This window comes from Pan troglodytes, chromosome 19, assembly GCF_028858775.2.
Source record: "Pan troglodytes isolate AG18354 chromosome 19, NHGRI_mPanTro3-v2.0_pri, whole genome shotgun sequence".
NCBI classification, from domain to species: Eukaryota; Metazoa; Chordata; class Mammalia; order Primates; family Hominidae; genus Pan; species Pan troglodytes.
Genome location: NC_072417.2, coordinates 25,639,635 through 25,654,534, shown reverse-complemented (window position 1 = coordinate 25,654,534; position 14,900 = coordinate 25,639,635). Strand labels below are relative to the sequence as shown.

Sequence of the window (14,900 nt, the reverse complement as noted above, 5' to 3'; positions counted from 1 at the left end):
AAAAATGATGAATTGTGAGATGTTCTGCAGGAAAAATCAGTAGGGCTACCTGGTTCCTAGCAAGGTGCAGGAGAAATACAAGGAGAAAGATTTAAACATCTTTTTGAGGCATCAAAGCTGACTGGCCAGGAGAATTAGGGTTCCAATGAGGGAAGTAAATGTTCAGCCAGAGAAGCTTATTGATTGGGGAGAGATGGTAAGTTCAGTTCCGGGCACATTGAGGTCTATGTGGAAATGTCAAGCAGACAAGGGAACAAAGCTAAGGAAATGGGAGTCATGAGAATGGAAGGGAATGAGACCTCCAAGAGGGAGGTCATAGAGAGAAAAAAAAGGTTGGGGTCTTGCAATCCTATGAGATAGGCAGAGCAGAAATAACCAGCAAAGATAGAAAAGGAATGGTCAGCGAGCAGGAGGAGAACTCCTAAGGAAGAAGGATTTTCCCCAAAGATCTCCAATGTCAGGGGCGTGCATGGGGTAGCTCTTTGGTCAGGATCCAGTCACTTTGCCTAAGCATGCTCAGCCAGACTGCAAGGGATCAGGAAGTTAAGGTAGTGAAGAAGGAGAGCCAGAGAACATACTTTGCTTTCTCCATGAAAGGGGGAGAACAACTTTCATAAAAAGGCAGATATGGAGGCAGTTCCACATTTTCTTTGGTGACATATTTTAAAGTTAAATTTTTTTCACATTAAGGATGTATTTCAGAGGATCTAATAGAAATCTTCCATTATAAATGTTATACCTTTTCCCAGTTTTCCCAAAAGCTGGGAAAGATAATCTAGTTTTATTTTTAGGTTTATTAGTTTTATTGAGATATAATTTACATGAAAGAAAATACATACATTTTATGTGTACCATTTGATGAGTTTCAAGAAATGTACACCTATGTAACCACCACCACAATTAGGAGGATAACCTAAGTTTGATAAATGTGCTAATGTTTTTCAGGAACACAGTGGTTCCACTGTACCTTCCATTTTGAACAGGATGCAGACAAACCAGACTCCCCCAACCTATAACAAAACCAACAAGTTTACCTATGGCTTTCAGAACATAGTAGATGCTTATGGAATTGGAACTTACCGAGAGATAAATCCAGGTAAAAAAAAGCTTGTTATCTTTTTCCTCTAGAGTTTTTTTTGTTTGTTTGGTTGGTTTGGTTTGTTTTGAGACAGAGTCTCCCTCTGTCACCCAGGCTGGAGTGCAGCAGCACGACTGTAGTTCACTGCAGCCTCAAACTCCTGGCCTCAAGAGATCCTCCCAACTCAGCCTCCTGTATAGCTAGGACCATAGGCGCACAGCACCACACCTGGCTAATTTTTTATTTTATGATTGTTTTTTGACTGGGTCTCATTCTGTTGCCTAGGCTGTAGTGCAATGGTGAAATCACGGCTTACAGCAGCCTCAACCTCGTGAGCTCAAGTGATTCTCCCGCCTGAACCTCTGGAGTAGCTGGGACTACAGGCATGTGTCACCATGCCTGGCTAATTTTTAAAATTTTTTTAGAGATGGGTTTTGCTATGTTGCCCAGGCTGATAATTTTTAATTTTTTTTAGAGACGGGGTCTTGTTATGTTTCCCAAGCTAGTCTTGGACTCCCGGGCTCAAGCAAGCCTCCTGCTTCAGCCTCCCAAAGTGCTGGGATTACAGGTGTGACCCACTATGCCTAGCCTTTTTATTCATTGTTTCTTCTAATGCCTCACTTTAAATGCTGTTGAACAACTGAATTAAAATTAAAGATGTTAATCCTAGCACTGTTTTTTTAATTTAATTTTATTTTTAATTTTTTTTGAGACGGAGTCTCACTGTGTCACCCATGCTGGAGTGCAGTGGCGTGATCTTGGCTCACCGCAAGCTCTGCCTCCCAGGTTCACGCCATTCTTCTGCCTCAGCCTCCCGAGTAGCTGGGACTTACAGGCACCCTCCACCATGCCCGGCTAATTTTTTTTTAAATTTTTTTTAGGTGAGACAGAGATTTACTCTCGTTGCCCAGGCTGGAGTGCAATGGCACAATCTCAGCTCACCACATCCTCTGCCTCCCAGGTTCAAGCGATTCTCCTGCCTCAGCCTCCCGAGTAGCTGGGATTATAGGCATGTGCCATCACGCCCGGCTAATTTTGTATTTTTAGTCGAGACGGGGTTTCACCGTGTTGCCCAGGCTGATCTCTTAACTCCTGACTTCAGGTGATCTGCCTGCCTCTGCCTCCCAAAGTGCTGGGATTACAGACGTGAGCCACTGCGCCCGGCCATTTTTTTGTATTTTTAGTAGAGACAGGGTTTCACTGTGTTAGCCAGGATGGTCTCCATCTCCTGACCTCATGATCCACCCGCCTTGGCCTCCCAAAGTGCTGGGATTACAAAGTGCTGGGTGGCGTGAGCCACTGCGCCCGGCCAATCCTAGCACTTTTAGAGGCCGAGGTAGGAGGATTGCTTAAGCCCAGGATTTCAAGATCAGCCTGGGCAACATAGTGAGACCCCATCTCTATTAAAAAATAAATAAACATGTTGACACCTCAGATCTTGTGTACTCCCTGTGAAGAGGCGCTCATTCTGGCAGGGCATGGTGGCTCACGCCTGTAATCCCAGCACTTTGGGAGGCTGAGGCATGTGGATCACATGAGGTCGGGAGTTTGAGACCAGCCTGGCCAACATGGTGAAACCCTGCCTCTACTAAAAATACAAAAATTAGCCGGATGTGGTGGCATGCACCTGTAGTCCCAGCTATTCGGGAGGCTGAGGCCTGAGAATCACTTGAACCCAGGAGGCGAAGGTTGCAGTGAACCGACATCATGCCACTGCACTCCAGCTTGGGCAACAACAACAACAAAAAGATGCCCATTTAATGTAAGGGGCAGGTTTACTGTCAGGTAGCGTTCCTTTAAGAGTTCATCGGCTGGGCCAGGTGTGGTGGCTCACGCCTGTAATCCCAGCACTTTGGGAGGCCGAGTCAGGTGGATCACCTGAGGTCAGGAGTTCGAGACCAGCCTGACCAACATGGAGAAACCCCGTCTCTACTAAAAATACAAAATCAGCCAGGCATGGTGGCTTTTGCCTGTAATCTCAGCAACTCGGGAGGCTGAGGCAGGAGAATCACTTGAACCGGGGAGACGGAGGTTGCCATGAGCCGATACTGCATTATTGCACTCCAGCCTGGGCAAAAAGAGTGAAACTCTGTCTCAAAAAAAAAAAGTTCATCGGCTGGGCGTGGTGGTTCATGCCTGTAATCCCAGCACTGTGGGAGGATCACTTAAGGTCAGGAGTTCGAGACCAGCCTGGCCAACATGATGAAACCCTATCTCTACTAAAAATACAAGAAAATTAGCCAGGCCTGGTGGTGCATGCCTGTAATCCCAGCTACTCAGGAGGCCAAGACAGGAGAATTGCTTGAACCCAGGAGACAGAAGTTATAGTGAGCCTAAATTGTGCCACTGCACTCCAGCCTGAGTGACAGAGCAAGACTCTGTCTCAAAAAAAAAGTTCATGAGACTGGATTCTTTCATGTGCCCTCACAGCCCTAAAACACCTGGACTTCTCTAGCAAATCATTTGCAGGAACTGTTTTAAGCAAAATGTTTCTTCTAAGATGTCTGATATTTTTAAATGGCTTTTTTTTTGGCTTCCCTGTTCCAAGGTTAGACAGAAAAAATGTAGCAAGTATTGGCCACTTTAGGTACAACACAGATTTCTCCTATATTTGGAGAGTTAATTATTAAATCAAGAGTGTGAGTATTCATTTTCAGTTGGAGCCCTATGCAAGAACTGCTTTGCTCTGGGCTCTCTCCATCTGTACGTTATCTGATATTTAGCTTTATACCACTGGGACATGGTTGCTGCACAAAGAGAAGACAGCTGGCCTGCCCTGGGAGCAGGGTCCCACGAGTTACAAGAGAGTCAGAGAACAAACCAATGTTGTCAAGGTTACACCTTCATTTCCACTGTTCTTTGTTTGAAATGTTATCAGAGCTGCCAGGCACAGTGCCTCATGCCTGTAATCTCGGATATTCAGGAGGCTGAGGTGGGAGGATTGCTCAAGGCCACAAGTTCAGGACTAGCTTGGGCAAAATAGTGAGATTCCGTCTAAAAAAATATTATTTATCAGTAATTTTAAAACAAAATGAACCGGGCATGGTGGCACATACTTGTAGTTCCAACTGTTTGGGAGGCTGAGGTGGGAGGATAACTTGAGTCCAGGGGTTGCAGGCTGCAGTGAGCTGTGATGAAACCACTGCACTCCAGCCTGGGTGGCAGAGAAAGACCCCATCTCTCTTTTTAAAAAAGTTATCAGTAGCTCAAATTTCATTAGCTACTTTGTGAAGATGTGTTGATTCTGCCATGAAAGATTTTCTCTGAGAGTCCTGTCTGTCTGGCAGCTGGGGAGTAAGTCACCTTATATTGATCTTAAGATTATGGAAGCCTGGGCACTGTGGCTCACGCCTGTAATGCCAGCACTTTGGGAGGCCGAGGCAGGTGGATCACTTGAGGTCAGAGTTGGAAACCAGCCTGGCCAACATGGTGAAACCCTGTCTCTACTAAAAATACAAAACTTAGCTGGGCATGGTGGTGGGCACCTGTAATCCCAGCTACTCAAGAGGCTGAGGCAGGAGAATCACTTGAACCCGGGAGGTGGAGGTTGCAGTGAGCCAAGATTGAGACATTGCTGGCTGACAGAGCAAGACTCCATCTCAAAAAAAAAAAAAAAAAAAAGGTGGGGGGTATGGAAAAGAATGTAATATTTGTGGAATTGCTATGGTTTAATGTACTTTGTATTTTTCTTTTTTTGGTTTCTTCATAGCTCCGTATACTATTATCACGTTCCCTTTTCTATTTGCTGTGATGTTTGGAGACTTTGGTCATGGCATTTTAATGACCCTTTTTGCTGTGTGGATGGTACTGAGGGAGAGCCGGATCCTTTCCCAGAAGAATGAGAATGAGGTAATGTTTAAGTTACATCTGCATTGAACTGAAATTTTATAATTTCCCAAGCATTCATTATGAAAACTATGATCTGGAAGTCTTTTATCCATGAATTTGTCAAAAGGAAGTAGAGAAGTTATGTTCATTTTAACACCAAAGACGACATGTGCAAGCTGGAAGTGGTAGTGTGTGCCTGTAGTCCCAGCTACTTGGAGGCTGAGGCAGGAGAATCACTTGAGCCCAGGAATTCGAGACCAGCATAGGCAACATAGTGAGACCCCATCTCTAAAAAATAAAAATTATTTAGGTTGGTGCAAAAGTTATTGCGGTTTTGGCCGCCAAAAGAAATGGCCCAAACCGCAGTAACTTTTGTGCCAACCTAATAAAAAAATAGAGGCCACATCCTGTGAAAGTGACTGTCTCATTAGCATTGTATTTTGGTTTTTACTTCAAGCTCTCTGAATCAGGATGGGGTAAAGTAGTGCTGGAGAAAGGGGCAGGTATATTCTGAATAACATTGTCACAATGTGAGCTGCAGTGAGTACATTCTCATTCCTTCTTTCTTCTGGTTCCCAGATGTTTAGCACTGTGTTCAGTGGTCGATACATTATTTTATTGATGGGTGTGTTCTCCATGTACACTGGCCTCATCTACAATGATTGCTTTTCCAAGTCTCTTAATATCTTTGGGTCATCCTGGAGTGTACGGCCGATGTTTACTTATAATTGGACGTAAGTTGCAGAAGAAGCTAAAATTCAAAGCTTATTCCTTTCATGTGCAGCCCTGATTTTTAAGACAAGTGGTAAACTGACACTTCTTTAGGAAGTGGTGACAGTGTCTCCTCATTCATGCTCCACACTGTGAGTTGCTTTGTGATTTGTTCAGCAAGTATCCAGGAACTAAGATTAGAAATGATTTTTTTTTTTTTTTGGAAACTAAAACCAGATTCCCCAGTTCCCTACTTGATTGTGTGTTTGTGTGTTTAATTTTTCTTTTTGTCATTTTGGATCCCTCAGTCTCAGCTGCTAGTCTCTCCTCTTTATTTTTCCCCTCCCATTTTATTGAAGAGACAAGATAGCTATAGTAATTTATTTTGGGGTCAGTTTCTGGACCCTTGTTTCCCTCTCTTGTTCAAAAATAATGTGACTTTTTCCCTGTCATGGTAGTGAAGAGACGCTTCGGGGGAACCCTGTTCTACAGCTGAACCCAGCCCTCCCTGGAGTGTTTGGTGGACCGTACCCTTTTGGCATTGATCCAGTAAGAGGACTTCCTTCCTATATGTAACCTCAAATTTTTTAACACTAACCCTGAAGCAAGAGAATTAAAATGAAGATACATAGTTACGTGGGCTTTCACTGGGCATGGTCGCTCATGCCTGTAATCCCAGCACTTTGGGAGGCCGAGGAGGTGGGATCACCTGAGGTCAGGAGTTCGAGACCAGCCTCACCAACATGGTGAAACCCTATCTCTACTAAAAATACAAATATTAGCCGGGCGTGGTGGCGCATGCCTGTAGTCCCAGCTACCCGGGAGACTGAGGCAGGAGAATCGCTTGAACCTGGGAGGCAGAGGTTGCAGTGAGCAAGCTGCACTCCAGCCTGTGTGACAGAGCAAGACTCCGTCTCAAAAAAAAAAAGAAAAGAAAGAAAGAAACAAACAAACAAAAATAGTTATGTGGGTTTTCGTTGACATATTTTTGGGAAACCTTGATGTATGTATTCAGAGGACTTCTAAGCCATAAGAGACCCAAGTGCCTTGAGGAGCCACATACTTTTCCCTGCGCTGCTTATTTCTGAGGTGGTTAATAATATCGACTCTGGGAAGATTGATTTTTCAAGACTCCTTCCCATTTCTTAATTTATTTCTGCTTACTTAGTTTGGTTTTTTATTTTTAGCAGACATTTTAGCAAAGCAGAAATATATTTTTCCTGTGGATTTTAGACTTGCATTCTTATATTTACAAACTTACAAAAACTTATCCCAGAATTAATTTTTTTTTCAAATGCTTAGGCAAATTAAGTATGATCAAGTCTTCTTTATTGTGTGCTGTAAAAATGGAGTGGCGGCAAGAATGTAATACAGGGCATCTGACTGCTGAGGAAAAGAAAAAAATAATACAGGCTGGGCGAGGTGGCTCATGCCTGTAATCCCAGTACTTTGGGACACAGAGTCAGGTGGATCACTTGAGGTCAGGAGTTCGAGACCAGCCTGGTCAACATGGTGAAACCCCATCTCTACTAAAAATACAGAAATTAGCTGGGCACGGTGGCATATGCCTGTAGTCCCAGCTACAGGAGGCTGTGGAAGAATTGCTTGCGCCTGGGAGGAGGAGGTTGCAGTGAGCCCAGATCGTACCACTGCACTCCAGCCTGGGGGACATAGCAAGACTCCATCTCAAAAAAATAGATGGAATGACAGCACCACAGGGCTACAATCAGCAAAACATAGACTGTGGGAAAATATGTAAGATAAACAACCCAATTTCTTCAAAAGAAATTTTGTAATGAATGAAAAAGGAAAGATGGAAGGAGAACCTGTAGTTTAGAGACTCAAGAGATATATCTACAATCATAATGTATAAGCCAGGCACGGTGGCTCACGCCTGTAATCCCAGCACTTTGGGAGGCCGAGGCAGACAGATGACTTGCGGTCAGGAAATTCCAGACCAGCCGGGGCAACATAGTGAAACCCCATCTCTACCAAAAGTATAAAAATTGGCTGGGTGTGGTGGTGCACGCCTGTAGTCCTAGCCACTCGGGAGGCTAAGGCAGGAGAATAGCTTGAACCTGGGAGGCAGAGGTTGCAGTGAGCCGAGATCACGCCACTGCACTCCGGCCTGGGTGACAGAGTGAAGACCCTGTCTCAAAAAAAAAAAAAAAAAATGGTTTGGACACAGATCAGAGAAATTTGCATATTGACTATATATTTTATGATATTAAAGAATCATTGTTAGCTGGGCACGGTGGCTCACGCCTGTAATCCCAGCACTTTGGGAGGCCGAGGCTGGTGGATCACGAGGTCAGGAGTTCAAGACCTGCCTGGCCAAGATGGTGAAACCCCATCTCTACTAAAAATACAAAAAAAAATAGCCGGGCGTGGTGGCCAGCACCTGTAATTCCAGCTACTCGGGAAGTTGAGGCAGAGAATTGCTTGAACCCAGGAGGCAGAGGTTGTAGCGAGCCGAGATCATGCCACTGCACTCCAGCCTGGGCGACAGAGTAAGACTCCATCTAAAAGAAAAAAAAAAAAAAAAATCATTGTTAATGCATTTACGTGTGATGACAATATTGTGGTCATGTTTTAAAAATAAGTCCTGGCCGGGCGCGGTGGCTCACGCCTGTAATCCCAGCAATTTGGGAGGCCAAGGCGGGCGGATCATGAGGTCAGGAGATCGAGACCTTCCTGGCTAACAGGGTGAAAACCCAACCTTGCAATAGGCCGAGATTTCACCGCTGCACTCCAGCCTGGGCGACAGAGCGAGAGTTCATCTCAAAAAAAAAAGAAAAAAAAAAAAAGCCTTACTGGCCGGGCGCAGTGACTCAAGCCTATAATCCAAGCAGTTTGGGAGGCCGAGGCAGGCCTCAGGCCAGACCTGAGGTCAGGAGTTTGAGACCAGCCTGGCCAACATGGTGAAACCCCATCTCTACTAAAAATACAAAATTAGCTGGGCATCGTGGCCTGTGCCTGTAATCCCAGCTACCTGGGAGGCTGAGGCAAGGCAGGAGGTGGAAGTTGCAGTCAGCGAGATCATGAACACTGCACTCCATCCTGGGCAAAAAGAGCGAAATTCCATCTCAATAAATAAATAAATAAATAAATAAGTCTTTTCCTTTTAGACATCCACACTGAAATATTTACAGGTAAAATGACATGATATCTGGACTTTACTTTGTAGTAATGTGGAGATGAGTGAGTGGCAGTAATCTTTTTTCACGACTATAAGGTGATGTTAATTTTTGAAGCATTCTCCTCAAAAGCAAGATTAAAAAAAAAATTTTGTCAAAGCAGAGTGATAGGTGCCTGGGAGTTTGTTATACCATCCTGTCTGCTTAAGTATCTGTTTAGAATTTTCCATAATAAATAATATTGATTAATAAATAAAAATTGTCGACCGGGTGCGGTGGCTCACACCTGTAATCCCAGCACTTTGGGAGGCCGAGGCGGGCGAATCATGAGGTCAGGAATCGAGACCATCCTGGCTAACACGGTGAAACCCTGTCTCTACTAAAAATACAAAAAAATAGCTGGGTGTGGTGGCAGGCACCTGTAGTCCCAGCTACTTGGGAGGCTGAGGCAGGAGAATGGCGTGAACCCAGAAGGCAGAGCTTGCAGTGAGCCGAGATCACGCCACTGCACTCCACCCTGGGCGACAGAGCGAGACTCGTCTCTAAATAAATAAATAAAAATTGTTTTTTAAACAGAGGAATATTTTTCCCTTTGAGAATTCTTTATAATACCTATTTGTTTTCTCGGGTTATGACAGATTTGGAACATTGCTACCAATAAACTGACCTTCTTGAACTCCTTTAAGATGAAGATGTCTGTTATCCTTGGTATCATCCATATGCTGTTTGGAGTCAGCCTGAGTCTGTTCAACCATATGTGAGTTGTTCCATTTCTGTCATAAGAATGTGCATAGTTTAGAGAATGCTTTTGCGTAAAGAAATCATGACATCTTTGGGGAGGGATTAATAACTCAGAACCTCATTCTACATTATAGAAGCGCTTTTCTAAAAATTTAATGGTGTGGCCAGGCGCGGTTGATCATGCCTGTAATGCCAGTACTTTGGGAGGCCAAGGCCGGTGGATCACCTGAGGTCAGGAGTTCGAAACCAGCCTGGCCAACACGATGAAACCCCGTCTCTACTAAAAATACAAAAATCAGCCAGGTGTGGTGGCATGCGCCTATAATCCCAGCTATTCGGGAGGCTGAGGCAGGAGAATTGCTTGAACCTGGGAGGCAGAGGTTGCAGTGAGACAAGATGGCACCACTGCACTCCAGCCTGAGCGACAGAGTGAGACTCTGCCTCAAAAAAAAATAAATAAATAAATTTCATGGTCTGGCCGGGTGCAGTGGCTTACACTTGTAATCCCAGCACTTTGGGAAGATGAGGCGGGCAGATCACTTGAGGTCAGGAGTTCAAGACCAGCCTGGCCCACATGGTGAAACTCCGTCTCTACTAAAAATACAAAAAATTAGCCGGGTGTGGTGGCGTGCACCTGTAATCCCAGCTACTCTGGTGGCTGAGGCAGGAGAATTGCTTTAACCCAGGAGGCAGAGGTTGCAGTAAACCAAGATAACACCACTGCACTCCAGCCAGGGTGACAGAGCAAGACTCCATCTCAAAAAAAAAAAAAAAATGTTGATGGTCTTAAATTAGACTTAATATTAGTCCTTTAACAATTTACTGTTCCAGTAAAGATACTTGAAAAAAACTTGAGCAATTTTCATCAAAATAAGTGAGGTCTCTTTTTTTCCTTGATGTGCAACTCACATAAAATTACTAGCTGTGGACTGGGTGTGGGGGCTCACACCTGTAATGCCAGCACTTTGGGAGGCCAAGGCAGGCGGATCACTTGAGCCCAAGAGTTCAAGACAAGCCTGGGTAACACGGCAAAAGACCCCATCTCTACAAAAAAAAAAAAAAAAAGTTATGAACTGTGGTCTCAAAATGTGCTAGATTTTTCCATTCTCTTTCTCATGGAGAGAATGGTGGGGATGGTATTGGAGCCGTTCAAGGTTCAAAAGTTTAAGGCCTGGCACAATGGCTCACATCTGTCATCCTGCACTTTGGGAGGCCAAGGCGGGCAGATCACCTGATGTCAGGAGTTCAAGACCAGTCTGGGCAACATGGCAAAACCCCATCTCTACAAAAAAATGTAAAAATTAGCTGGGTGTGGTGGCGCATGCCTGTAGTCCCAGCTACTCGAGAGGCTGAGGTAAGAGGATCGCCTAAGCCCAGGGAGGTTAAGACTGCGGTGAGCCAATATTGCACCACTGTACTCCAGGCTGGGTAGCAGAGTGAGACCCTGCCTCAAAAAAGAAAAAGCAACAGCAAAACAAAACCAAGGTTCAAAAGTTTGACCGTGATAGTTAATCCTGCATTGTCTCTGTTGTCTCCAGCTTCTAGTTGCTGCTGCTTAAAGTGATAAAGACAGAATTGAGGGGGTATTAAGTAGAAAAATCTAGTGAATACTCCATTCAGTGTAGGAGTGGCCCTAGGCCCATTTACCCTTAACATTTTTTTCTCTCTCCTTTTTAGCTATTTCAAGAAGCCCCTGAATATCTACTTTGGATTTATTCCTGAAATAATCTTCATGACCTCTTTGTTTGGCTATTTGGTTATCCTTATTTTTTACAAGTGGACGGCCTATGATGCTCATACCTCTGAGAATGCACCAAGCCTTCTGATCCATTTCATAAACATGTTCCTCTTTTCCTACCCAGAGTCTGGTTATTCAATGTTGTATTCTGGACAGGTACGTCAGCCCAGAGGCGGGCTGTCTGAGATGATTATACTTGATCAGGAAGCCAGATGTTTCTCTGACCCTAAAAAATTTATAACTGCCCTTCTATGGGACAATTCTAGGGCTTTGCCACAAAATGTGATAATTATTTTGAGAAATTGGATAGTGTTATTCATAGATTAGTAAGAAAGTACTGTTGGGGGAAATTTGTGCCATATTTGGAAACTGCGTATGTGATCGGTAGACTTTTATATGACGTACCTTGTCCTTCTTCTTACTCTGCAGAAAGGAATTCAGTGTTTCCTGGTAGTGGTTGCACTACTGTGTGTACCTTGGATGCTGCTGTTTAAACCATTGGTCCTTCGCCATCAGTATTTGAGGAGAAAGCATTTGGTAGGTGTATTTCTATTGCTAAAAGTTACTAGACTTTTGTTTTGTTCAAGATCAAGGCAATTCCCCAGTGGATATAATTAATTGTGCACAAATCTATATATTCTTTTTCTTTTTCTTTTTTTTTTTTTGAGACGGAGTCTCGCTCTGTCCCCCAGGCTGGGGTGCAGTGGTACGATCTTGGCTCACTGCAACCTCCACCTCCCAGGTTCAAGCAATTCTCTTGCCTCAGCCTCCTGTGTCACTGGGATTATAGGTGTACGCCACCACACCTGGCTAATTCTTGTATTTTTAGTAGAGACGGGGTTTCACTATGTTAGCCAGGCTGGTTTCGAACTCCTAACCTCATGATCCGTCCACCTTGGCCTCCCAAAGTGCTGGGATTACAGGCGTGAGCCACCATGCCCGGCCACAAATCTGTATACTATTAAAACGCATTTGTGGCCGGGCGCACTGCCTCACTGCTGTAATCCCAGCACTTTAGCACTTTGGGAGGCCGAGGTGGGTGGATCACTTGAGGTCAGGAGTTTGAGACCAGCCTGGCCAACATGGTGAAACCCCATCTTTACTAAAAATACAAAAATTAGCCAAGCGTGTTGGCACGTGCCTGTAGTCCCAGCTACTTGGGAGGCTGAGGTGGAAGGATCGCTTGAATCTGAGAGGCGGAGGTTGCAGTCAGCCAGGATTGTGCCACTGTACTCCAGCATGGGGACAGAGTGAGACTCTGTCTCAAAAACAAAAAACCAAACAAACAAAACGCATTTGTGTTATGTCCCAGCACGAGCACTGGGCCTGCCAAGTCAGAGAAACATGTCTGCTGCTCAAGACATCTGGATTCAGCTTTGAGTAGCTAGAGGAGAGAAAAGTCACAAATTTTTACCTTTCCTGGTCATGCTTTTGCTCACGCTGCGCTCAGGAAAATGTAGGCCTATGCCTGTCTAGATGTAGCATCAGCCAAAGCCAAGCAAGGCTGCAAGAGCTGCAGACGGGTAAACTCACTCATGCGGTTTGCCTGGGCAACCACAGGACTGACATTGAGACATTTTCCTTTCAAATGAGACTGTGATACTTTCACTGACCAAAACATCTGGGAAAAAGGTTTGGTTTAAAGCACGTTGATTTTTTTTCTTTTTAAAAAGCAGCATATGTATATACGTTTACTTAATGTCTGTGTGTATATGAATTCTGCGCACACACGCACACGCACACACACACACACACACACAGAGTTAAATTTGCTAGATGTTCAGTATCATGCATAATTTCTGGGTATCCAATAGCACTTACTTTACACTGCCTGGGAAAACCCAAACGATCTTGTTGCATGACTCTTAAACGGCTGTTAGATGACTCCTGTGGAGAGCAGCTGAGTTACAAGACCCTCCTTCTCCCTTTTCTGACCATCTTCATCCTTCCATGTACCCTCCATTCGTCTCCCCACTTCACTCCCTCCCTCTTTTGTTTTCTTTCCCCTTCCTCTTTTCTTCCATTCACTATCAGGAAGGGCAACCTGTGGAGGCCCCAGTCAGCCCAAACCCGAGCCAACAGGGACTAGAGGCAGCAGCGGCTGCAACAGTGAGTGAATTAAAACCAACAAACCATCACATTTCATTTAAAGAGGTGGCAAACAGTGCAGCAGAATTCTTTTTAATTAAATTGAGAGCATGGGACATGTGTACTTTTGGGAAATATGTCCTTGTTACTCACTGAGACGATGACAGAAGTTCCACCTCTTAAGAATAGATTCTGGCATCATCTTTAGCATTGGTCTACTAAGTTTCTATTCAAAAATGTAAGTACAGGCATGTCCATGGCAACAAAGTGGCTTGTTGTACCCTCACTGAGTCCCATCATCTTAATCCAAGATGACAGCTCTTGGACTCACCCACTTTCATGTCTGTATTTTGTGACCATGTATTGGATGATTTTTCAGCATGGAAGCGAGAATATCTCTGTGATTCTTGAATTGATTTCCCTGCACTTTAGAGTTCTACTTTAGAGTGATGCTTGGACATTTGATCTTTTTTAGTAGTAACTTACCTTCTTTTTGAAAGTGAAAGTTTATACATGTTTAGTTTTTTGTGAGAAACTCAGAAGACCTCACATGTCCTCAGCTGTTCCAGTGAGACCTCTGCTCTCCGATGTGTCGTGTGTACTGTCATCTGGTGTCATAACCAAAGTGATCTGTCTTGATCCTTCCCTCTTCTGATACTAATTCAAGATTCAGTAACAGCACTTTGAATATTTGTCCTTAAAAACATCTTTTAAATAAAATCTTACAATGCACAAATATATTAGCCTAATATATTCTAAGTTATGAATGAATCTGTAAGATTGTAAAAGTCTCACCAGTAGTGATTACGCATTACTTCTATGTGCTCGAAGCATATACTTCTTTAAATAAAATGAAAGATTTAGATGGATAACCATTTCCTTCATTAAGTGTTTCTGATGATTTTAAACTTGGAAAACTTCTTATGGTCATCCTTCTGGAACTAGTCTAAAAGGGCTGACATTTTGAGTCAGAAAAAATTTTAATCTTGCTGCTTAAAATACATTTTCAAGTAGGGACTTCCCTGTAAGACATTTAACAAACCTTTAGAACACATATTACCTATTGTCAATGTCCTTAACACATACTCTTTTTTCTGCTAGTCTTAGCATATATAAGATGTGCTTCTGACAAGATCTTAATGCATTTAAGTCTGGCAACTTCTTCTGTGATAAATTCTAAGTTAAAAGTCCCCTGTTTGGAAACCTGCACATTCATAGGGTCTTCTTACCCCACTGGTTCTTTAGCCAAACATCTGTTCCTGGAGAGCAGCCTGCATCAGGATGATCAGTCTACAAGAAAGTCTCTGGATTTTTGACCCCAGAGGGCTGAGGATATGAACAGTGATCTGGTTTTGTTCTGTTCTTTGTCCCCTTGGTTGTCTGTGAGTGATATATCACAGTTTAATTTTTCTTTTCTTTTTTCTGCTGACATGTGTCTCTCATCCCCCTTCCTGTAACTCTCATTCCTGTGTTCTGAAGAGATCCTTATTAGTGTTTGGCTGGGAGATTTAACCTGTCTGCTGCTCAGTTTATCTGCTAGTTGGAGAAAGCTTCAGAAATGGCCTTCTACTTTGGGAGC

At 43.8% G+C, this 14,900-nt stretch overlaps 1 protein-coding gene across 39 annotated transcripts in view; it reads left to right on the top strand.

Annotated features, from left to right (window-relative positions):
• ATP6V0A1 (ATPase H+ transporting V0 subunit a1) overlaps positions 1-14,900 on the top strand; it is a 63,983-nt gene that overhangs the window by 30,955 nt on the left and 18,128 nt on the right. For 38 of the 39 annotated variants that reach the window (XR_010152862.1, XR_010152861.1, XR_010152858.1 and 35 more), the window contains 7 exons: positions 946-1,096; positions 4,788-4,927; positions 5,486-5,640; positions 6,076-6,166; positions 9,393-9,511; positions 11,173-11,389; positions 11,663-11,770. Coding sequence is in view for 19 of the 39 variants with exons in the window: in XM_001165063.6 (XP_001165063.1) it covers positions 946-1,096; positions 4,788-4,927; positions 5,486-5,640; positions 6,076-6,166; positions 9,393-9,511; positions 11,173-11,389; positions 11,663-11,770 (981 nt within the window). In the remaining 20 variants the exon portion in view is untranslated. Of the gene's footprint in view, positions 1-945; positions 1,097-4,787; positions 4,928-5,485; positions 5,641-6,075; positions 6,167-9,392; positions 9,512-11,172; positions 11,390-11,662; positions 11,771-13,267; positions 13,343-14,900 lie in introns of all 39 variants that reach the window. The other variant, XM_054670877.2, reaches the window with a different exon arrangement.